A 24,257-nucleotide genomic window follows, 5' to 3' on the forward strand; every position below is an offset into this window, starting at 1 on the left:
ATTAATAAAGGCTAATTTTAGCCTGGTGACACTAATCTTCCTGAGTTTATTGCAACAAAATGAAAATGCTTTCCGTAGAGGCAACTCAGAGGAGCTAAGGTAGGTTCCTGCTCTGAATCATCCTCCAGAGAAGACTCTCTGCACCCATTAACACAAAATGTTTGGCTTGGCTTGTCTCATTTCCTCTGCTACATAGAAAGTTACATTTGATGCAGAAATTGAGCAGGCCTATGGAAGCAACTGGAGCTTCATGTAAGTAGTAAGGTCAGGTTCTTTTCTCCGTGCTTCTCTTACAACTTGTGGCCAGGGGTGAGTGTCACCTGTGTTAGGTGTTCAGTTTTGTCTGTTCTCTGTCTTCCCCCTCCAACTGCAAGGGGGAGAAAGAAGGACCCCTTCACAAGGCACTGCATCATATCCTCCTTCAGACACCTAAATGGAATAAAATGTAGAGGTTCACACTTTTATTTCAAACTTCGAGGAAAGCTTTTCTATTTTTCTAACTGCCTCAGTTCAATAAGAGCTGTTTTTTCAATCCATGTGTAAGTTACTTTTTTCTAAGCTCACCTTGCTTTTTACCTTGCACTATCACAGCTATCACAAAGCCACAACTATAAGCTAGGATTGGCCATGAAACACGTAGACAGTGAAGCTCAGTGAAAAGTCCCATCCTACATAACTCTCAAGGAGTGGGTATTTAAGTCCCATTAATGAAACTAGTTCTCACAGTCTGATATTTCTATAAGACACCTGAACAGTTAATAATATGCTAGGACTGGCAGAATGGCACAGAACAGTGTTTACAGTGATCCGCATTCATGGTCCAGCTCAGTATTTGTCAAGGAATTTGATACTGAAAAGGGCTGAGAAAAGAGTGACTTGATTTGCGCAAGGTCTGGCAGAATTAAAGCTTTCAATCCATTCGCCTCTCCAGCCAAGACGGTTCCAAGCTATCTTGATCAAGACCTACAGGGAGAGAGTTAGGCATTTAGATCCAAAATGGTAATCCCTACCCAGCTGCCACCCAACTAGGAACATGTCTAAACTCAGAAGGCACCTCCCTTTCATGTAACCTCCCCTCAGTACCTACAGTTTTACTTTGGTCATGCCCAGAACTGCCCTCGTTTGAGCAACTTGGCTTCTTTCTCGCACCTAAGCCCAGTCAGGATCCCAAAAGAAGGGAATAGATTGCCTTGGACCCCTCAAAATGTGCTTACAGCACATCAGCAGAATAGAGCACTTCCCAAAATACGTTTTCCCAGGAGTGAGTCCAAATGCATTAGCACATCTCAGACAAGCAAAAATTGATTTCGAGACTCTCAAGTATTGAATTACTTCTTCTAGCCCTCAGGCTATTGTGAAATGTGTTATGGCAGCAGTGCTTCCATATAAAAGGAAATCACTCCTAGCTAGAATTTGTGAGAAGGAAGGAATGTGAGTGGATCTCACCGTCTCTCCTGGTATAACTACTCCTTTGATGCAAGGAATAAACAGGCCAAATAACAAACATATACATCAAAGTGTGGTCCTATATACTGGTGTTGAGGGGCACCCATCTCAGTAGTCCTGATCCGGTGACTTATAATTTAAAATACAGAAATTTTCCAGACAGGGGGGATGGCCACCACGAATCCTTCAGGACTACAAGTCTGTAAATCATGGAAGGAGCAAAACATTGGCCTGCATGTTAAACCCATCTCAACACTTGTTATCACGCAGCAGGGTGAGGACAGTAGCATGACTGACAAAAGTTCACTACCAACAGTTCTCGCAGCTCAGGCTTTCATCTAGCAAAACATCCAAAAATGTGCATAAAAGGATGCGCCTAAGCAGTTGAACAGCAGGCAGTAAAAAAGCAGTGATCTTCCTCTCCTCAGCCTCAGGTTTTTAAGTGCTCGGTGTAAGGCAGGCTGCTTGCTGACAGCCACTGTTATCTGACAGCCTCCCTGCTGTTGAAGCTATACAGAAAGAACACAGTTTCCCAGAGCTGATTCTGATCTTGCTGACATTGCAATATATCAGGAGTATTGCTAATACCATAACTGGAATAATTACACAAGCTTAAAAAAAAGGGGAGGGGATAGTGAGGAGTGGAGGGAGAGGGAGTGTTTGATACTGCACAAAGACACTCAGTGAGCAGTTATGCACATTTGGTTCAGCTTCATGACTCATTTTCTGAGAGTTTTTTGAGGAATTTTGTCCAATCCTTTTTTTGTTGTGTTTTTGTTGTTGTTGTTGTTGTTGTTGTTGTTGTTCAGTTTTTCTGCGCTGGCTTCTGGGAAGAAATGTTTCCTACCCATACCGAAACCTTTCTTCTTCTCAAAATGGAAAGAACAGCTCATAACTTGCACACGCTTTGCTCCATGTTTAGAGCAAGTTCTCCGTTAAGGCAACCCTGAGGTTTGAAAGTTCAGTTCAAGCAAGACTTTGGACCCATAAAACCTTTGTAAAATTAGGCATGAAATGCCTTAGGCTGGTGTGATGGAGAAAGATGAAAGGCAATGAGGTGGCCAGCCAAGGCAGCATGTAGTCCTGTTCAGCAGCCAACCTGGGCTACTAAAGACACAGCAAAGCTCATTGAGAAGACAGTTTGGGTGGCAGTTCCAAAGCCAGTTTGGGTGTTTACAACCCCCAGCAATTTTAGTCCATCCCTGGATAATCTGTTCGTAGTAACTGAGAAGGGGACCAGAGCCTTTGCACTTTCGGAAGATTCCTGCAAGCCTTCACCAGGCCCTTTCCAGCTGAGCTATCCTCTTCCTCTGCATGTAACGGGAGCTCCTTGCAGAACTCCCACGTGTGTCCATGCCCAGTCTCTGGGTGTTAAGCTAGTGTGCATTTCTCACACCACAGTGCCAGGGGCAGCGGGCCATGGCTCTGTCCCCATCCATCTCTGCAGATGTAACTTCCTCACTCTTGCAACTTGGTAGTATCTGTGGCATTTTCTCCGTAGGCTGCCTTCTTGGTATTCAAGCTCAAGTGAGCATTGCTAAGGTTCATCGGATGTGGTGGTTCATTTCAGTTTGTATGCAGCCTGTCCTGGGATTCATCTCATGAAGTTTATAAATTCCACCAGCTTCCAATATTCTTCTAGCTGTGATAGTGTTGGGTGATTCAAAAATTTCTCTTAGACTGGGCTGTGGTTCTGCAGAAAACATTCCAGGACCGATTCAGCATTTCAAAATTATCAAATATATCTCTTTTTTTTAGTCATCCTTGAGATATGCAGTATTACTGAATGATGGATCAAAATCTTCTGATTTATGTGCACGACACTGACTAATTGAAAAACATTCCTAGGTATGAAAACAGAGAACTGTCTTGTGGGTTTTCTTTCAAATGGGTTGAAAAATTGCAGAGCGTATGTCCTTCAATCCACCCATTTGACCCTAGCCACACACTCAAATGCTTGGACAGACAGAGATACTTTAATGATGGCCTAAGTGAATTACTGCATCAGTAAAAAAGTTACTTTTAAAAATTGCAACTAACTTGGAAAGTTGGAAAAGATCCATCCAAAGCATTTGTTCTAAAGTTTATGAGCAATATAAACGCTTAAAGAAACGTGACTGCTAACTGATGACCATATCAGTAATACATGTCCATGTGGACGGCATTTTCAACAGGTGCAGTTATTTACATCTGTGGATCCTACATCCATTTTAGCCAGTGGCTTTTTCGAGGTCATTTCTCCGTTGAATTGCCAAAGCCAAATATACTGCAGTTAAGAATTTTCTACTTCTGTTGCTGCAATTCTGTGCTAAATGGCATAACAGTAAGGTCACTATTTTTCTGTTAATGTTATAAATCTTTCACCATGGTCTGATTTCCAAACAGAAAACTGATGGCTGCAAATAGAAAAAAAAAAAAAAAAAAAAAAAAAAAAAAAAGGCAAAACGTAACTCCTAGTTTAGAGGTGTATAGTGCCGCTGCAACCCAAACCCGAACCATCTTGAATGCAGTGATGAATCCTTACAGCTTTTGCACCAAGCTGATGTGCCCCTGAGCTTACAAAGGACCTTGAGAACAGAGCATGGCAGACCGTCCTCTTCAAAAGTAAATCCCAGTGGCTGACACGCACGGCAGGCATGCATGGGTCAGTCTCCTCCCGGGAAAAATATAGCACAGCTAAAGAGCAGGACTGTTAAATATTTGCATAGTTTTTAAATGAACCAGTTGAGAAAATCTCTTTTTCTTCATCCCAAGGATGTCCAAGTTTCCACAATTGTTCCCGGGGCAGTGATGACTATGTGTAAACTACTGTCAGTGCGTGGGGGAGGCAGCCCCGCAAACGCCTCTCTCGCTCTGGACGTGGAACAACTACAGTTTTCCATCTCCTCATAGCTTCCTTGCCCCCCCGCTTTGCCCTCCCCCCCCCCCCCCCCCCCCCCCCCCCGCCCGGCGGCTCTGCCGCACGGAGGCACCTCCACCCCCCGCAGCCCAGCGGCGGGAACCGGCTGCCGGGGGTCGCGGGCGGCCGGGGCAGGGAGGGCGGTGCGGAGGGGAGCCCGTCCCTGTCGCTGCCGTGTCCCTGTCCCCGCACGGCGTGGCCCAAGCATCCGGGACCGGGGCCGCCCGCTGCCAGGTTGCTGGGGCAGGGCTGCTTTCCCCTCCCACCCCCGGTGGCTCCCGGCCGCCTTGCGATATGCCGGGCCCTACCGCGGCTTGTCATCCACCCCAGCCGAAGGCAGGGAGCAGCCCCTGGCCGCCGGCCAGCCGTCTCCCTCCCAGCTACCTCCCCCCGGCCGCCCGCTCCGCAGAGCGGGATCCTCCTGCCTCCGGTCCTACGAGTTATAGCGCAGGGAGACCCGCGGCAGAGCCGCCAGCCAGCCCGGGGCAGCATGTCCGGTACCAAATACGTAGACTCGGAGGTAGGACCGCCGCGGGAAACGGAGCCGGGACGCTGCGAGCAGCGGCGCCGGGTACCTGCAGCGGCTCGGGCCCCCCAGCCCCGCGCCCTCCGCACGCTGTGGCCGCCCGGCCCGGGGAGGGCGGACAACCGGGCACCTGCAGGCAGGGGCAGCGGTGCAGGGGGACCCAAGGGGTCGCGCCCTGCGGCCGGGCCGGGGCCGCGGTGAGGGCGCCGTGGTGGCGACCGCACGGCGAGGGCGCCCGGGGTGAAGGGGGCATGGTGACGGCTGTGCGGGGAGGGCGGTGTAGTGAGGGCGGTGTGGTGAGGGCAGTACGTTGAGGGTGCCGGGGCGGGGAGGGGGGCACGGTGAGGGCGCCGTGCTGGGGTCTGCGCGGCGAGGGCGGTATGGGGAGGGCAGCGCGGGGAGGGCGGTACGGCGAGGGCGCTGCGCGGGGAGCCCCGTCCGCTCCCCGCGCTGCCCGTGGGGGCGGCGGCGGCGCCCACTCCGCTGAGGGGCCGCGGCTGCGCCCCGCCCTGGGGCAGCTCCGCGGGGAGCGGGGCCGGGCGCGGACGGTGCGGGGCGTGCGGGGCGCGGCGGGGCCGGGGCCGCCTGGCGGCAGGATGGGGATGGGGAGCCGTGCCTGCCTGGTGCTGCGGGGGTGTGGTGTGCGCCCCGCGGCCGCGGTTAAATAGCCGGGGCGAGAGCCGCCCCGCAGCGAGGCTCCCGCCGCTCCGCGCACCCCGCGGGACCCGGGGCCGCCTCCCCCAGCCCGCCCTCCGGTCGGGCCCGGCCCGGCCCGGCCCGGCCCTGCCCTCCCCGCCCCTCCCCGCCTCGCCTCGGCTGGGCTTTCCCCTCCCTCCCTCCCTCCCTCCCGCCCGCTCTCCCTCTCTCTCCGCAGGGCTTTCTGTACGCGGCGCCCATCAGGGAGCAGGGCAACATCTACAAGCCCAACAACAAGATGATGGCAGATGAGCTGAGCGAAAAGGCGGTGCGCGACGTGCACACCAAAGAGATCGACCTGGTCAACCGAGACCCCAAACACCTCAACGACGACGTGGTCAAGGTGAGAGGGGGGCCGAGGCGGGACGGGGCGAGGGGCGATGCCTCTTCCCGGGCAGCTGCCTGTCCTGCCGAGGCGGAGTACGCGGGCGCTGCCAGGGCGACAGCAGCCCAGATCCACCTGCTGCGACAGGGGAAGGGGTGGGGGGTGGGGGGATGGTGGTGGGGGGTGTCGTAATTTATTTGTCTCTTTTTAAAAAAAAAAAAAAAAGAAGAAGAAGAGGGAGAGAGGCGGGCAGCGGGCCAGGGCAGCCGCTGGAGCTCCTTGCCGCCCGGCGGGGCGCATCCTCCGGCGGGGCTACCCGGGCTGTCCCCTCCGGGGGCGCCCCGGGCCGGGGCACTGCGGCGCTGCCTCCCGCCGGGGCGGGAGCTTGCGGCCGCCGTCCGGGAAAAGGGGCTCCTGCAGCTGTGTGCCGGCGGGTCAGCTCTGCAGCCGGGACGTCCCGCCCGGGACCGGGGGGAAAAAAGTTGCGTGACCTTATGTGACACCGGCCGAGGGATTTTCCTTCCCTCGGGGCGCTTAAGGGAGGTGGCACCAAACCGGTGCGGGCTGCTGGGCACGGCCTGAGGGACAGGTCACGCTCCCTAAGCCGAGGGGGTGCAAAATCGGAGGTGCTGGTGGTCGGTTGGATTTGTGTCCTTGTTTCGTTTTGTTTTCCTCCCTGTTTTAACTTCTTTCAAGAAATGAATGACAAATGGAAACAAGCTGAGAAAAATCTAACTGTGCCCTTGTCTAGATTTTTGGTTTGGGCTTTTAAATCAGAGTTTGACTGTTTCAACAAATCAGGGTCAGTGGAGATTTTTGCTTGAAGTCACTTTGGTCAGAAAAATTGTAGAGCTGTTTTTTCTCTCAGCAGATAAATTTTACACTATGCGTGAGAAAACTGAGGATGCTGTCATCTGGGCTTGTCAGAACCTAGGAAAAATGGGAGTAGCCCAGCCGTAGTAGGTGACTAAGCCACTAACTGTCTTATTTAGTGTCCAGCAGAGTCCGAGTGTGTGCAGTTCACTGTGTTGGTCAGGAAGACCCCTTATTGAAAAAGAGAAATATTGCATTGTTTCCATAGGATGAAAAGCTTGGACTCTGGCTCCTGCATGTATGTCAGTCAAATGATTCATGCTATGTTCAGACAATATAGCAAGGTCCCAAGTAACCTGAAATTCCACTGACTTCAACATGATTTGAAGGTGCTGAATATGACTAGCCATTGTGCTGGATCAACACTAAGAATTATCCCTCAGAGCAGACTCCATGTTTAAGGAGCCATTGTCAGCTTTTCAATCTAGAAAGAAAAGGCATAAAGTTTTTAGTTGTTTAGAGAAAATCATGTGTGTACCTGATGGTACAAAACTTCCATTAAAATGGTTGATTTTAAAAAGGAGACAGCAATTCTTTTTTCTTCTACCCATGGAGGCGCAGCTGAGTAGACAGGGAGTGCAAGAGTCGAAGAATGAGACTGCATCATGGCTTATTGCGTACATCAACAGAAGAAGTCCCCAAAGCAACCAAACCTTCTGGGGATGAGTCATAGCCCCCAAGCAAGTCAGAATCCGGGTGTCCACAAACTTAACTAGGGAAAGAAAGATCCTGCTGGGAAAAGAGGGAGACCACTGACGGAAAAAACTCCTAACGGACTTAAAAGAAACTGAGGCGTACAAAAGCCCATCCTGCCCTCTCTGCCTCCCACAGGGGCAATGATTAAGAAAGTTTGTTACATCCAGTTGTCTAAAAGAAAGTTGAAAAGTAAGAATTATAGGAATGGAAAAAACACGCTTTTCAGTTTGTCCTTTTGAAATAACCGTCGACCAACGCACTCACTGAAAACCAGCAAACAGCCAGAATACCAGTACCGCCTCTGTGTCAGCAAGTGAGCTCCTAATAGAGCATGTAGTCACATCAAGACATAGGAGTGTATCAAGATGAATTTAGTGTTAACCAGACAGGATCCATTTTGCATCATAAAACCAGCAGTATTTGTAAAAAAATGTAGGCATCGTAAAGCAACATTTCTCTGTCTTGTTGCAAGGGTAAATAAGAATTACTTTGATTTTTGTAGGTATTTCATGGATAGCTCCAACCTGAAAAGTAGAGAGAGGAATTTTGCCACAATTTGAGTTTATATCTGGACACTGCTTTCAGGTTCAGCCTATCAGATGTAGCAATAAAGTTCAGACCCAGTACCTAGGGGTCAGGCTTGGATTTGGGTGAAGATACGCAGATTCAGTTCCTGCCTTTGCCATCAGTCTGTGGTCCTTTTCTGTCATGCATCTGCCTTTCTTACTTCAGCCGTAAATCATCCAGGCAAAGTGTAAAAACCGTGCTTGTATAACAGAAGGAGTCCCTAGTCTCAGTCAGGTACTGAAAGTCAAGAGAAAAAAAAATATTCAGGAATGTTGTAAAGTCAGAAATATGGTTCCGGCTTAGCTCAGTTTTGTTTAGAGCTGTTGCATTTTTCTAGATTCAGAACCTTCTGCTTTTTACCCAGCATTTAATGCATTTCTTGCCACTTGACTATGAAGCACAATAGCATGGAAACTGGGGACAAATCAGTCAGCCATGAAATAGAAATGATTAGACAGAGAACGAGGAATCTGCTCTGTAAGCAGCTCTCTAAAAGGCCTCAGTGTTGTCTGCATTCAAATACTTCCCATAGCACATTTTAAAAATAACCCTTGCTTGTGAGAAGCAGGAGACATGTTCCCTTGATGTGCAACACAAAGCATCTGCACAGCTTCCTCCGCAGCAGATACGTGGTGCAGGCAGCAATAGGGTAGGGATCCAGGGAAGAGGGAAAGACCCAGTTGAGCTATTTTTATAAAAACTAGACACATGGAGCAGCTTTATACCAAAGTTATTGGTGACCTAGACCTTCCTTACCATTTATCTTCAAATTAGCTATGAAGTGGAAGCTAACTGCTGGGAGGTTTCCAGAAAAGTGGGGCAAATAACTAGATTTCTGTTCAGAGAAGGATGGAAATGAGGCCTTACCGAACCTGAGGTCCACAGACAGTGGAGTTGGCAGCTCTGTGCTGGAGGAAGCACCATCTAGTAAAATCACCAGAATTTCCTTCCTGTTCCAATTCCTTCAGCAGGGAGCGGAAATCAAGGAGTTTCTTCCTTATATGACTGCCCTCATGTGTCACCTTCGCAGCGGGAGAACGTGCAACAGTGGTCCCATTCCTTGAGGCTCTGGCTTGTGAAGTTGGCTAGCCATGCAGGAGACAAGGAGGGAATCTAGCAAGGGAGAAACAGCCTCTGTGTGCTTGGGAGCTCTCCGGGAGTCATGTTGGTGATTATGCAGTCATTTTGCCTCAGAATTGTATCTATTTCAGATGTCCTTCACTGGACGATTCTACTCTTGGACTTGTGTCCCACAGTTTTTATTTATGTGTGATGAGATGCAACAAACAGGATAGAAAGCTGATTGTTTTTTTCTTTCATTCATTCCCTGATGACCCAGGACTCACATGAAGGTGCCTGAAATTCAGCCTTTGCTCTTCCTGTTGCCCAACACAGTATTTGTGCTTTTCCAGAGTATGGCTAAATTACAGCCTTCCAACTCTTTGGACTTCAAAGTTTCTCAAAGTATCTTGTGGTCAAGTCTGCACAAAGTTTACTGAATTTGGAAGAAGCAGAGGAGGGAGCCAGTTCTGCAGCTTGTGCTTCTCAGTACTTCCTTGCTCCTTGTTCAGGATGGGGACTGACCTTGCAGCCAGCCCTGCAAAGTCTACTCCTCTGGGACTAGGGAGGACCAAAAGTGCAGTCCCATCTGCAGCCAGATTACAGTTTTTTCCTACAGTCGTGTGCCAGGAAGAAAGGCCTGTGCCTGGTCTACCATCCAGAACATAATTATTATTTTGTTTTAAACAAGTGGTGTCTATCTGCTGTTTGTTGTGTAAGAGTCCTTTTCTCCCTGGAAAAAAAATTCCAGTACTTGGCACAGATGTAAGGATGCAGAGCTTTTGTACCAAGTTTTAAACAGTTATATATTCTTGTCTTCCACTTAAAGCTAATATGGTTAAGGGCAATTGAGCTCACTGCAAGGAAAAGTCTGGAATTTTTAGTTAGATGTTGACAAATACCACTACACCTTTATGTAGGCATTAGGGAGGAAAGTATTACTCAGCCATTTTAAAGCCATTTACAATTTCTGCCACTTTCTAATAAAAAGTGAGGTTTTTTAAATAGAATGGCAAACTACTTTCTAAATCCTTCACAATTACGGTCCCTCCCTGTTGCGCTGAGCACGGTGTAATACGCACAGAGAGACAATTAGGCAGAGCACCTCCCATCTCCACACCTGAGAACCTCCTGGAAGGAAAGCAGGCATCATTCCCTGCTCTTTTTGGATGGGCGGACTAAGGTGTTGAGTGCTGTCACTCTGATGTGTCAGCAGGCTTCAACCTGGGAGGAACAGAGTTTATATTTTAAAATAGAAATATTTTAATCTATAAATATATCTTTTTATAAATACATAAATATAAATGTGAGTGTGTATGTTCTAATCCAAGCTTGTCATCTGGGCTCTTGCTGTTGGCAGTGACATGGGAATTAGATGCCTCTTGAGGCAAATACACATCAGAGAGTTTAGGCTGAATCATAGGACAGGACGAGCGCTGCTCTCCAAGGGCATGTTTCACTCCATTGACGATACAGGTAGCCTATACATGACACTTTACCTTCACATAACTGTGTTTAAATGAAACGATTCAGAAACTTTGTGTCATATTAACGTCCAGCTGTGGGGTTAGATTTAAAATGCAAGAATATTCAAATGTTTGATTTTGGCTACCCACATGATACAATTCTCTTTCAAATATTTCTTCCAAGGCTAGTCTAGGAGTGAGAGATGAAAATGCGAGTCATTATGAATGCCAGTTTATACGACGACTGAGCGAGGTTTTAGAGTTCTGAAAAACTGTTTTCTTGCACAGTAATTAGGAGTTCCCAGACACAGAATTTCTGAATATCCATAAGATTACAGATAATAATGGCATCTCTTCTAATGAAAGCTTCTTTCTCAAAAAATGTGTTTGCATTTAAGCTCATAGTATTATTAAAGCCTTATGCACTGCCTTCTTGCTTAGCATGATGAACATGACTCATAACTCCATAGGCAAATGTTCATTTGTTGGCCACGGGGACAGAGCCAACGATTCAGTATGGATGTTCCTTTTGTTAGAATTTATTGGACATATCTCAGATTCAGAGGAGACAAATACTTTTCGTTTCTGATAAATTCAACAGAATTCAGATTATATGTTTGAAAATTTTAAGAACAATTTGAAATAATTTTAGAATTTTTAGCCCACTATGTGGATAGAAATACCATCTTCTGTTGCAAACAGTATGGATGTCTAAAACAAACAAACAAAAAATTGAAATCCAGAACTCTCCAGGGGGAAGAGGATGGTCTGCCCTTGAGGTCCCCAGTGAGAATTTGATTTTTGTTGTATTTTAAGGAAACAGAGGGAAGAAAATACAAATGAACTTCGATGATTCCATAAAACTTGTGATCTGTGGAAAACTGAAGAGAGATATAGCTCTAAGATAAGTTTGTATTTCCTACAGCTCTCAAATACTCTCGTAATAAACAAACAGTGGGATGAAATTGGCAATTGATTTTTTGAGCTTTTTGATCCAGAACTACCAGCTCTCTTTTCTTTTTCAATCAAACAACAGTAATACAAACCAGCTTGGACTAAAAAGGATTTGTTACTTTGAAGATGAAAGAGAAGTTATGCCATTTAATTTAGTTTGATTTATTGGGGAGGCAGGTTTAACTCTGTTCGTCCCTTTATAGTTTTCTGGCAGATTTCTTATGAAAATGTCTTTTGATAGTTTCAAAACAAACTTTTAATTTTATGCAATATCATTCTTGTCAGAAATTATGTCATCAGATTAGCACTCAAAAGGACAAATAGTTTCAGTACCACTATCTCCACTGTAACAACTGATAAAACTTGCACCTGATTTTTTTATTCAAGATAGTGAAGGAGCTGTGCTATAGATGTTAGTAGGGCTGTACAAGGATGAGGTTTGTCTGTAGTCCTCTGTTTATCTGGCCCATGTTCTTTATTTTCAAATAAATGAGAACTGGTAATTTGAGCTTCATAGATAAGAAGTGAGAAGATGCTCTCACAGCTGAAGGTGAAAGCATCACATTCCCTGTCCAGACTCCTGCTGTGCTGAATTTATACTCAGAGTTCCAAAAAAGCCTAAGGGAGTCTCACAGAGGCATTGCAACACTTCCTTTGTTAACTTTGAAATCCCTTCTTGGAATTTAAATGAATGCTACCAAAAAAAAAAAATTTTCCCTCAAGATCAGGTTAATGTCTCCTGTAGACTTCAGCCATAAAGTCTCCTGTTGTTTTATGAAGTCCAAGTTCATATATCTCAGTTCTAGTGCAGTTTATGACAAGACCAGAACTGTAGACTAATGATATCTTGATTTTTATGAAATAATAAAGAAATAGTTAACTCGAAGGATTGGTAACTTAAGATCTTCCATAAGAAAGACAATCTTCTAACAGAAGAAATGTGGAGGCAGATTTTTTTTAAAGGAACAGAGAGGCAGCTGGGCATCACTGCACTTACTGTCTGCAATAAGCGTATTCAGGTAGAAATGAGAGAAAAGGTGAGAACAAGTTATACAGATTTCCTAAAGAGTATCGCAGCAGTTAACAGGAACGTGTTTGTGGGTAGCATACTTAGTTAAGGGTCTCCTTAGGCTCCCTTTACAGGTGCTAAAGAGAAAAAAGTGGTTTCCAGATCTAAAGCACCCTCCAAAGCTGCCTGTCTCTGTCCATATACTACTAAAGAGTTTGAGGTCACTATATTTCCATTTCCCATTAGCACTTGAATTTAGGAGTGATGAAGCTAGAGCAAGTTCTAAAAAGTTATAATATAATAATTAATAGCAGTTTATTACCTTAATAGCAGGTCTGTAAAGCTGCACTGAGGTCAATATAATAATATTGTAGTCTATTATAATATATGTAATTATATATAATATATGTATAGAATATAATATAAAATATAATATAAAATCTGTTTACAGAGTACGTTTACTTTTATTAATGTTTCTGGATTCTTGTTAACTCCAGACCCCACTGCAATCAATAAAAGAATTCCCATGATCTTTAGTGTAGTCAAAACTTCACCCAGGTATTCATGCTGATGACTATACCTCTTTAAACGTACAGATGGACAGACATATGTGGATGTACATGCTAAAATAGCTGTATGAAACAAGGAACTGCAGAACATGAAACAATAAAATGAAGAAAGCTTCTTAATTTCTAAATTTTCATTTCTAAAACTTCTTAAGAGTTTCTCTTTGGGAAAACTGCAGTAACCTCCTGGCAGCCCAGTTTCCAGGGAGGAAAATAGCCACTTTATTTTCTGACTGTTTACTCCGACATCAACATATTTTCCAAGGAACTGGCTGACATGATATCCCCACCAGCACAGGAAGTTTTGCTGTGTTTCAAAGGAGTGCAGATGCTAGCAGCAGCAGATCTAGCTCTGCTAGATGCAGAGCTCCTTGAAGCTGCTAGTCTTTCCTTCTGCTAGACTATATTGAGATGGGAGAGGCAAGTGCTTCAGTAAGGGATCTCTGGAGAATGGCAGGTTGCTTCAGTGCTGACCCATTGGCACCAGTCACATTTTTCTCACAAGTACTTCCGCAGATTTCAATAAGCCTGCCCATCTGATAAAACAAAGCCCATCACCAGGGCTTTTCTGGTATGTAATTCAGCATGGGCAGGGAGCAGGAGGTTGTTCTCTCAGTAATTAGTAGCAAATTATTTTTTGGCTGTTTTCATTGATTTTCAGTTTGTGATGAGCTTTTTTTGAGTCATGGCGTTAATTAAAATTTTTCATAATCTATTTGAATATGTTACATGTGCAGTATGGGTCACTCTTGACCAGACTGGTTTTCTTCTCTAGCCAGAAGACTGTAGTCCTTCAACTCTACTTTCCAACATGAATATCCTTGTTTGTTAAAGCATTGTTTGCTTTTCTGGCATACTCTATAGTACTCAGGAAAGATTCACTATTTCCATTAAGAGATCTGCCAGCAGAATGCTTTTCTTGCCATGTTATGGAGAGCAGGCACACGGAGTCAGGGAATGTAAGGCAAATTCATTGGTCAGTTTGAACAAGTAACTGGAGTGGAACAGTTCTGCTTGCTTGCTTAGGGTTTCATTCACTTTGGAATTACTTGCTCGTTGTTTTTCTGCACTTAACCAGCCTTACACAAAAACTATGGTCTTAGCCTTCTGTGCTCATGGCATCCCTTTTTTTTTTTTTTTTTTTTTTTGTGGAAAGGAATGAGTGTTGTGCCCACTGATCTGGGCAGTCTCCAGAACAGCAGGGTGTTCTGAAGACAGGAGTTCAGTGTTGACAGGCAGAGCCTAATCTTGCTGCACCCCACCCTGGAGGGACTTTTGTTGTCCCCTTATTAGGTGCTTGCCACCATACTGAGAGTTAAGGTGATTTCTCGTCTTGTGATGGAACTTTTCCCATCTCTGACCACTGCTGGATGTTCATGTGTTGTAGTCACCCACACTGTAGCCTGAGGCTCACATAAATTCTCTGGAATAGAATGAATTTTGCCTTTGCTACACACCTGACAGCACCTAATGTTTGCTGTTGAAGCTAATGATTAGTGAGGAAGCAGAACCTCTAGGCATCATGAAGCTCTGTGTTTTCAGGAACAAAGTACCAGCTTCTCCACAGATAAACATTATCCAGATGGAGATTACACAGTAGTCTTAAAAGGGTGAATGAGTCTCATGGTGTCTGGGAGGTGAGGGAAGAGAGAAGAGCAGCTTTACTCCTGTAAGTCCCAACACCTCCCTTGCTGTTTCCCTCAGATTCAGTAGAAGGAACCTTACATGCTTTTTCATCAGTTTCTGACAAAACTGTGGCAGTGGTCAGGAAGACACAAGCATCAGCAGATGTGGAAACATGGTATTTCAAAGGGTCAAGGAAACATTTGGATGTTTAGCTGATATCACTGATTTAACAGAATGGTTGTGAGCTTATTGCTTCACTTTTCTTTCTGCTGCTGTGATGCCTTTGTTCTCCAAGCACTGTAACTGGCAATTTTTAAGGTCCAAATAGTATGTGGAAGTACAAAAAACCAATAATGATCTCATTTGCTCATGCATTTTCTTATTTTTAATAACACACACCACAGCCTTCTCCAAAGTTAGTAGTGGTGCAGCTGTCCTGAATGTCACATCCCAAATGTGGAACATTTTCTTCTGTTGAATGTTTCTTTAAAGGACATTGAATGCATTGGCAAATACTACAAATTGCTTTATCACAACAGAAAAAAAGATCATATCTGCTTTTTTCTGTATGTCTGTTTCAAGTCTTACAGGGACACAATATAATATGGTGAAACAGTATTATACCAATACAGTCTTAGTATCAGGGAAAAACCTGTTTAAAGACAGCGCAGGGTAAGCAGTAAAGACAGTTTCCATTCTATGTGCCAAAAATGTGAAGAAAACTAGCTTGTAACTCTTTCTGGTATAAATATACATTCAGACTTGACTATAGCTCTGGCAGAGCATGTAAGCGTATTGACATCAGTGTGACAGTTCACATTTTTCAGGTTGTGTGCCTATTTAAGTGGTTTGCCTGATGGGGCATATTAGTGACTGATCAAGAGAGCTCCAGTAAAGATCTGAGCATCCTTTCACTGATTCCAAAAGATATTGATGGCCCTCAAAAATGTAGGCATCCTCAGTGCTTGTTTGGGTTCCTGCTCAGTGGGGCAGCGGGTCCATGCTGTGAGCACAGCAGCAGCGCACAGCTACCACACATGAAAACTTGAATAACTGTAGTTAACAATCACAGAAATGTAGATTAGGTCAAAGCCCCTTAAAATGCTGATGGCCTTAATAATTTTTTTCTGATAGACCAAGCACAATAAATTTTTTTACGTAATAGATATTATGTACCTCAAAGAACAAACTTTTGAGGAGAAGCACAACTGGTAAATATGCAATTTGAGGCTGGCATTTAACACACCTTCCCAGCCTGCCAGGTTTTGCTACATACGGACTAAAGTGGCAAGGTCAACAGGTCAACTATTTACATATATAGGGCATATATTCTTGAGTCAGCTGGGGTTTTTTAGAAAAAACCAGTAACTTCAGACTACTAAGCATTTTTAATTGGGTTTTTTTTTCTTTAAACAGGCTTTGAAAAAAGAAGACAAATTCCCCATACCGTTTCCCTTTCTTGTAAATAAGTCTCTTTTAGAATCAAAGCAGGTTCCTTAATTTCCTGATAAAAGTTTAATAAACATATGCAGAGCAAAAGAAGCTGCAGTAATTCTCATAGCAGAATCAGACAAAAGCTTCAAGCGATGTAAAAACGGGCTTTACCAAACTGAATAGTAGGAAACAAAGAATAGCTGGAGTCAGGAAGTGTATTGTAGGCATGGAACAGGAGTTGATAGTGTTTAATAGCTTTGGCTGAAACAGAAGGCTGTAGCGAGTTACTAGCATCCTTTAGAGGGCTGAAACAAATTTCCTTTACTTCTCTCCTTGTCACAAGTGAACATGCCTGTATTTTCATTAGCTTGGCAAATAACTCAACGTGATTTCACAGCACACCCTGACAGCTCTGGAGGAACAAACTGCGCGCTGAACGTGCAATCTACTGAACAAGACCTGTGCCTAACCTAAGCATGCCTTTATGTACATAAAACAGAGTTCTTCACAGATCTACATGCATGTAATGCTTTGGCCTCAAGAACAATACCCTCAAAAAGGTATCTTATCCTTGCAAGCCAGTTAGATTCATTTGCAGAAATCAGGGTGTCCTTCTTCCCTAGGATCATATTTCTGGTTACTTCTCTTTCTCCTGTCAGTCCTATTTTTACTTTACTTAGTTCAGTTGGACTCCCGTTATCAGTCTGATGACACTCACCGTTGCTGAGTGCTACTGAACTAAAAACCAGAGGAGAGTAACAGGAGGAACTGAGGAGCGAGTAATCCAAGTGATGTAAATGTAACCCATAGGAAGGCAAAATGCGTCCAGTCACCTATTCCTTCTGCTGCCTGTGAAGGACTGATCCCTATGAGTTTAAAAACAGGATCTTTCATGGGAGTGGTTCAGTGCAGGAAGAATCTGGGTGATATCTCAGTTCCTGCAGCATAAGAACTTATCTGTACTGCCTGAACAGTGAAATAAATAATGTTTCCCAGCCAGTGGATCGGTACATGATCTGTTAGCAGCTGAGAAGTAGAAAAGCCCAGATTACCTCAACTCCTTGCCTGTCTTTATTTAGACTGTACCCTGCTGTGGGTAAGTCTGGTTTTGGACAGCACTGCAGAGGTTCACATGCGTTCCAGTTGTAGCTGGACTCTCTTAACATGTACGTAATTTCATAACGTTCTTACAGCTTTCAGGGAGATAACAGCTTCGTTCTAACACTGTATTCAGATGAGAGTTCCTAGACTTGCCAGGCTGGTTTTCTGTCTTTTCGCTCTCAATTTCAGTTTGGTATCTCCATTATTCAAACTGGAACAATGTAGAACATGGGGTTTGAGGAATAATGAAATGGGAAAGATAGGGTAGTCAGACATCAGCTATGGTTCCTACAGGGCCATCTATTCAGCTTCTGTGCGGTGGCAGAAACATTCCGAGAGCTGTTGAAATTGCTTCAAGAAAGTAACCTCTTGACAATTGTTGGTGGCATGAATACACCGCTATTACCATCTCACAGACAGATTGATTCCTGAATACTTCTAGGACAACTGTGTATGACTTGAGCTGGGAAATCCTGGCCAAAGATATATCATAAAAGTTCTAATATTAGCATCATCTCCTGGAACGGGGACAGGGCTATCCATCTGGAAATTTTATATGGCGTGATTCTTCTGTCAGCTCCCCAGGATTAACTTCATGGACATCATGGAGTGCACAGCAGGCTAAAAACATTAGTTACTGTGAATCACAGTTACAGAAAGTTTATTATTTGATTTGAAAACCAATGAGTTTACTGACTTCCATTTTTCAGTAAAACATTCATAAAAGTAAAACATTCATAAAAGGATAGCCTTTTATGAAGACATAACCAGGTGGATAGATGATGGTCATGCAGTGGATGTAGTTTATCTTGATTTCAGTAAAGCATTTGACACCATCTCCCACAGCATCCTCGCAGCTAAACTGAGGAAGTGTGGTCTGGATGATCAGGTAGTGAGGTGGATTGTGAATTGGTTGAAGGAAAGAAGTCAGAGAGTTGTGGTCAATGGGACAGAGTCTCGTTGGAGGCCTGTATCTAGTGGAGTCCCTCAGGGGTCAGTACTGGGACTGGTACTGTTCAATATATTCATCAATGACCTGGACGAGGGAACAGAGTGCACTGTTGTCCTGGTTTGGGCTAAATCAGAACTAATTGTTTTAGTGCTTTTAACTTTTCAGTTAAGTCTCCTCTAACTAACGGCATTTTCTGAAACAGCAGCCTGTTTTTCCAGACAGTGACTGGTTCTAGCAGTGATAAGGCCTGATGTTTATAGTTCGTACCACGGAATGGTATGCAGAGAGGCCCTTGCTTATACTTGTTCTTATGGCGACCAAGGTCACTGCTAAATCTTGTGTTCCACGTTGGGGTGCCAGGAGTTAAAAGGGTCGCACCTATAGGGAGGAGCGAACTGGACAAGTGACCCAAACCTGACCAACAGAGTATTCCATCCCATATACGTCATATTCAGTATAAAGCTGAGAGATCACGAGGGTCTCGCTCTCTTCGTCTCTTCCTCTCTTCTTCAATGGCCAACATCTGAGGAGGACTGATCCGTGCATCCCTGAATCCAGTGCCTGAGTCCAGCTCCTGTATCCCATCCCTGTCTGCTGCCGAGTCCAGCCTGGGGCTGCCCCAGTGCCAGCCCTGCGGTGTGGTGGTGACGTATTGTCATCAGGGTGGGGGGAGTTGGGTTCGGTATTGGTTTTGTATATATTTGTACATACTGTATATATTTCATTTTTTCCTTATTCTTATTATTATCTTTTCTTTTATTGTTATTGTTCCATTAAAGCTGTTTTAGTTTTCTTTTCCAAACCGTAAAGTCTCTCTCCCTTGTTCTCTCTCCCTTTCCCTTTTGGGAGGGGAGAGGGGTTAGTAGAGAGCGTCTGTCATTCCTTAGTGGCCGGCCCAGCCTCAAACCATGACAACTGTCAGCAAGTTTGCTGATGGCATGAAACTGGGAGGGGTGGCTGACACACCAGAAGGCTGTGCTGCCATTCAGCGAGAACTGGACAGGCTGGAGAGCTGGGCAGGAAGAAATGTAATGAAATACAACAAGGGCAAGTGTAGAATCTTGCATCTGGGAAAGAACAACCCCATGTACCAGTTGGGGTTGGGGACTGAGCTGTTAGAGAGTAGCGTAGGGGAAAGGGACCTGGGGGTCCTGGTGGACAGCAGGATGACCATAAGCCAGCAATGTGCCCTCGTGGCCAAGAAGGCCAATGGCCTCCTGGGGTGTATTAGAAGGGGTGTGGTCAGTAGGTCGAGAGAGGTTCTCCTCCCCCTCTGCTCTGCCCTGGTGAGACCCCATCTGGAATATTGTGTCCCATTCTGGGCCCCTCAGTTCAGGAAGGACAGGGAACTGCTTGAAATAGTCCAGCTCAGAGCCACAGAGATGATTAAGGGAGTGGAGCATCTCCCTTCTGATGAAAGGCTGAGGGAGCTGGCTCTCTTTAGCTTGGAGAAGAGGAGACTGAGGGGTGACCTCATCAATGCTTATAAATACGTAAAGGACTAATGTCAGGAGGATGGAGCTGGGCTCTTCTCAGTGATGGCCAGTGACAGGACAAGGGGCAACGGGTGCAAGCTGGAGCATAGGAGGTTCCACATTAACATAAGGAAAAACTTTTTGAGGGCACTGGAACAGGCTGCCCAGAGAGGTTGTGGAGTCTCCTTCTCTGGAGACATTCAAAACCTGCCTGGACACGTTCCTGTGTGATCTACTCTAGGTGGTCCTGCTCTGGCAGGGGGGTTGGACTAGATGATCTTTTGAGGTCCCTTCCAACCTCTAACCTTCTGTGATTCTGTGATTCATAATGAATTATTTTGAAAGGAATTAAATTACAAGCCAGTCTTCCTATTTACTTTTAAAGTTCTAGGAAATTCATATTAACCCGTGGTTTCTTTTTGCATGCCAAAAATATGCTTTGCTGATAAAAATAGGTCCCACTTAGATAAATTAAAGATGTAACTATGAAAAGCCTGATGGAGCTCAATGCAGACTTGCTTTTCTGCTGAGATTTAGTATTTCCCTTATTGGCCAGTTGAAAAAATACAAGATAGACTCCACCAGAACTGAACTGAATAAAAAGACTTCACGCATGACCCTGAATAGTCTTCGATGCACTGAACTGCTGTATGATGGCAGTGTGCTCAAACTGGCTCTGCCAGGGATCACAACATCAACTGCTTGGAAGCATGCAATAAACGGCCAGAAGTTTTAGAATAAGAGGGCTATGCTCAACCGTGTAGTCTTCATGTAGTAGCATTTTTTGAGAAGCAGCTTTTTTTTGCTGTAATCACCTGGGGTTTTGCCATCATCTGCATATTTTTATTATCTGACTGATTTCAAGGCAAATGTTGATGATAAGCCAAGAACACCCATTCGCTTTGAAAATGAGCTAACATGAGATGTGGCTACAGTGAAAAGTTTGCTTTTGAATAGCTGCAGAAACAGTTACTCTGAGTATGCTCACTTGTGTATTCCAAAAAAGAAGATATACTTGCTCCATAAACTCAAGCATACATTTTTCCAGCATGTGTACTCAGTTGAATTATATTGATTTCAGTGAACAATATACAGATTTTGAAATCATCTTTTGAGAGGGCGGGCCAGGAGTAGGTATAAGATAATTAGATACCATCTTCAGTAGGTATTATTGACTTGTCCATATATACATCTACAACCTTTTCTTCTTTCTTTCATGATGCAATCCTAAAATCCCATGATTGATACAAGGACATCTGATTGTTTCATTTAGTAAAAAGATCACAATACATCCAGGAAAGCTCCTTGCTCTGTCTTACTAGACTGCAGCTAACCTTTAATGAATGATTCACGTAATTATTTTACAGCTTTATTTCATAAAGCTAATTTTTTTTTCAGTTGTTTAATCCCCGAACATGAACTTTTATATCTAATAACCCCACAAGGAAAATAGAGACCACACTGTTGCCTGTGATGCCTTCCCCAGAATTAGAGCTATTTCCACCAGAGCTTCAGTGTTGCGCCCACTGAAATTACAGAGCCCAAATAATTTCCACTTTCCTGTCTTCACTCAGCAGTGAATGTAGTGTACTTTCTGTGCTGTCTTCAGACACTGGTTTTGAGGAAACTTAGTTCTAAGATTTGTATGAAAAATTCACACACACAACCTACAGAAGCAGAGGTTATTGCATACCCATAGAACTATTGCAGAGGAGAACTGTGATCCAAACTCTCTTTTTATTTTCTCTTTTCATAGCTATTATTTAAAATTATGCTGTTCAGTTTCAGAAAGTCCAGACAGACTTCTGGCTCTGCACACCTTTACGGACAGGTGCGCAGCGCTGAGGTGCATTCCTTGGGTATTCTGCCAACACAAAGACTGCCATTGGTTTCTGTGGAGACAGAATTTCAACCCAAATGCTGCCTTTAGGTGTGATGGTGATGATTCCCATCCCAAGGAATCACAGATCACTTTCAGATCACTAGAGCTTAGTTCAGAGTAGCAAAAAAAGAGGAGGTTTATAGTTTGCTTTATAGGATGTCTAGAGAGAAGCACTGGCAGAGAGTGATGTTTAGGCCCAGTAATATGTTGAATTAAGCCAGCTTGATGTTAGGCATTTAAGATACTTGATGTCACAGCTGATTCAGAAATTTCATCCCAAGGGTTTTCAAGCCCTTCAACTAAATTGTGCCTCAACTGTGCAGTTTTGCTTTGGAATTATCTTTTCTTGTTTGAGGAACTGGAGAGTCTGTTGGTTTTACAGTATTTTCCCTTTGTTGGTAACTTCTGTTTGGAGGTGATTGAAGATTTAACAGGGGAGAGGGAGGAGTTCTTTCCAATTATTACATATATTTTAGAATAAAAGAAGTGATTGTGAGCCTTTTCCTACAGTATAAGCAATACTTATATTCTATATGTATAGAATATATGTATATTCACCTCCTTCTAGCATGCTAAGGTACTGTTGCCCAAGTTTCTGAGGCTGCTGGCCCATATCATACTTACCCTGCTCCTGTAAATCTTCACTTCAGCAGCATTATCATCTCACTTTGGGATCCAGTCCCAGGAATGCAATTTCTTTTTTTCTTTCATCCAATTTAAACAGTTGTTCACTTTCTTGCAGAGGAATAGTGTTGTGATGTTCTCTTTCCTGTTGAATGCAGTACCTATACAGTTGGTTGTGCTAACTAAATTAAATATCCTGTATTGTGGGTTATATCAAACACGTGTTTGTATGACATGGAGCTGAACCATCATCGCAATTCTGTAATTTTTGTTATGACAATTAAGCTTCCTGAATAGCTCAGTATTTCAACAGAGAGCGGTAAAATATGCATGTTGGAATGCACTGCTTCCTTAGGTGACTTTTTGAACGATTTACGAATAGTCAAAACTATGAAATATGTGGAAGAGTGTGTTCCTTCTAAATATTAGTATGTTAGCCTGGCCACGTCTTTCATGCACAGACTGTTATCAGATAAACAGGATAGGCTGGAACAAAACGGCTCTAATGTGAAGAGCCTCCTTATGTTTAATACGATGAAAGAGCTCCCTAACCCTTTCAGAGTAAGGAGAAGTTCCACCTGATGCAGATCTAAATCCAGCATTTTATTTTTCAGTCTACTAAGAACTATCTATGCCTGTTTCAAAGTGTATATTTAAATGGCTAGCCTCACCGTTCATTCACTGTCAAAATTCAGCGATGCTGTACAAGGAAGGATGGGAAAATTCAGATGAATAAAACACAGTTTATTGACACATGCTTCAGGTGTGTGAAAAGTCAAAGTAGTGACTGCATTTGTTCCATTTGTAAAGATGTGAAACAGTTAAGTTAGGCAATGAAAGCATGATGATTCTGTTCACCTGGTTTGTCCCTTAAGTAGATTTCAAGGGCATTGCATACCCTTAGGGCTGTAAGAGATGAGGAAAATATATTCAGTTTTGTGGACATCTCCATCTAGAAGTTAGATGTCTAATTTTGAGCTAATCATTGAGGCTCCCTGGTAGTCACTGGAAAAAGACAGTTACTGAAAATTCATGGCTTAAATGATGTGTTAAAATGGGTTGAGTCACGTTGGGATGTAGGTAGTACGTGCTTCGGTGTTTTGTTGCAGAGAGCTATTCCTCTCCAGGAAACGTGTTTCTGGAATCCACCCTTAATGCGAACGTCTGACTGACCTGCCTTTGTGTTCTTTGCTGCAGATTGATTTTGAAGATGTGATTGCTGAGCCAGAGGGAACACACAGCTTTGATGGGATTTGGAAGGCCAGTTTTACCACCTTCACTGTAACAAAATACTGGTTTTATCGTTTACTGTCAGCAATCTTTGGCATTCCTATGGCTCTCATCTGGGGCATCTACTTTGCCATTTTGTCATTCCTGCACATCTGGGCAGTGGTGCCGTGCATAAGGAGCTACCTGATCGAGATCCAGTGCATTAGCCGCGTCTATTCGATCTGCATCCACACGTTCTGCGACCCACTGTTTGAGGCCATAGGCAAAGTGTTCAGCAGCATCCGAGCCACAGTACGGAAAGAGATTTGAGGGACATTTCAAGGAAAGCCATCAGCCTAGGAAGGGAGTGCAGGTTTTGTGTTGTTTGGAGTGTTTTGGTGCCAGTTTCGTGTTCCCAAAGCAACATACAGCAACTGGTGGTGGATATACTGGCCCAAAACAAAGAATCAATTGCTCAGTTTCTTTTTCTACTGTTCATTCTTACTGGACTACTTGCTGCCATTTCTTTTTTTTTTTTTTTTTTTTTTCCCCCCTTTGGTCTGCATTTCAAACTAACCTTAATTGGTTATTCTTCCGTGCCAGCTGCATATCATTTTTCTGGCTGTTCGATTCAGAGACTGAAGTGTTGTTGGATGCCTTTTTATCTCACCCTTCATTCCTTGTGAGATAAATCCACAGTGATACTGAAGAATGACAAAAATGCTTTCCAACACTATAAAGCCATTCATTTTATTGTGGCCAAAGAACGCAGAGCTATTGCAGCAGAATGAACGTGACCAGCTGGCAGGTTTTAGCAGAATGTTCTTTTTCAATTGGATTGTCAGTTGACTGCAGCTATTTACAGTCATGGT

The 24,257-nt window shown here is 44.2% G+C and overlaps 1 protein-coding gene across 1 annotated transcript; it reads left to right on the top strand.

Annotated features, from left to right (window-relative positions):
* The first annotated feature begins 4,835 nt into the window (after window positions 1-4,835).
* Window positions 4,836-23,715, top strand: CAV1 (caveolin 1). Its single transcript, XM_086473037.1, has 3 exons — window positions 4,836-4,865; window positions 5,746-5,910; window positions 23,374-23,715. Exons 1-3 carry the CDS (start codon window positions 4,836-4,838, stop codon window positions 23,713-23,715), a joined length of 537 nt encoding a protein of 178 aa, XP_086329163.1.
* Window positions 23,716-24,257: the final 542 nt, after the last annotated feature.

The sequence above is a fragment of the Leptosomus discolor genome, chromosome 1 (assembly GCF_034619465.1).
Source record: "Leptosomus discolor isolate bLepDis1 chromosome 1, bLepDis1.hap2, whole genome shotgun sequence".
In the NCBI taxonomy this organism is placed as follows: Eukaryota; Metazoa; Chordata; class Aves; order Leptosomiformes; family Leptosomidae; genus Leptosomus; species Leptosomus discolor.

Coding starts and splice junctions, on each gene's coding strand:
- CAV1 (XM_086473037.1), top strand. CDS start 4,836: ATGTCCGGTACCAAATACGTAGACTCGGAG. Junction 4,866..5,745: donor CCAAATACGTAGACTCGGAG/GTAGGACCGCCG, acceptor CTCTCTCCGCAG/GGCTTTCTGTACGCGGCGCC. Junction 5,911..23,373: donor TCAACGACGACGTGGTCAAG/GTGAGAGGGGGG, acceptor TCTTTGCTGCAG/ATTGATTTTGAAGATGTGAT.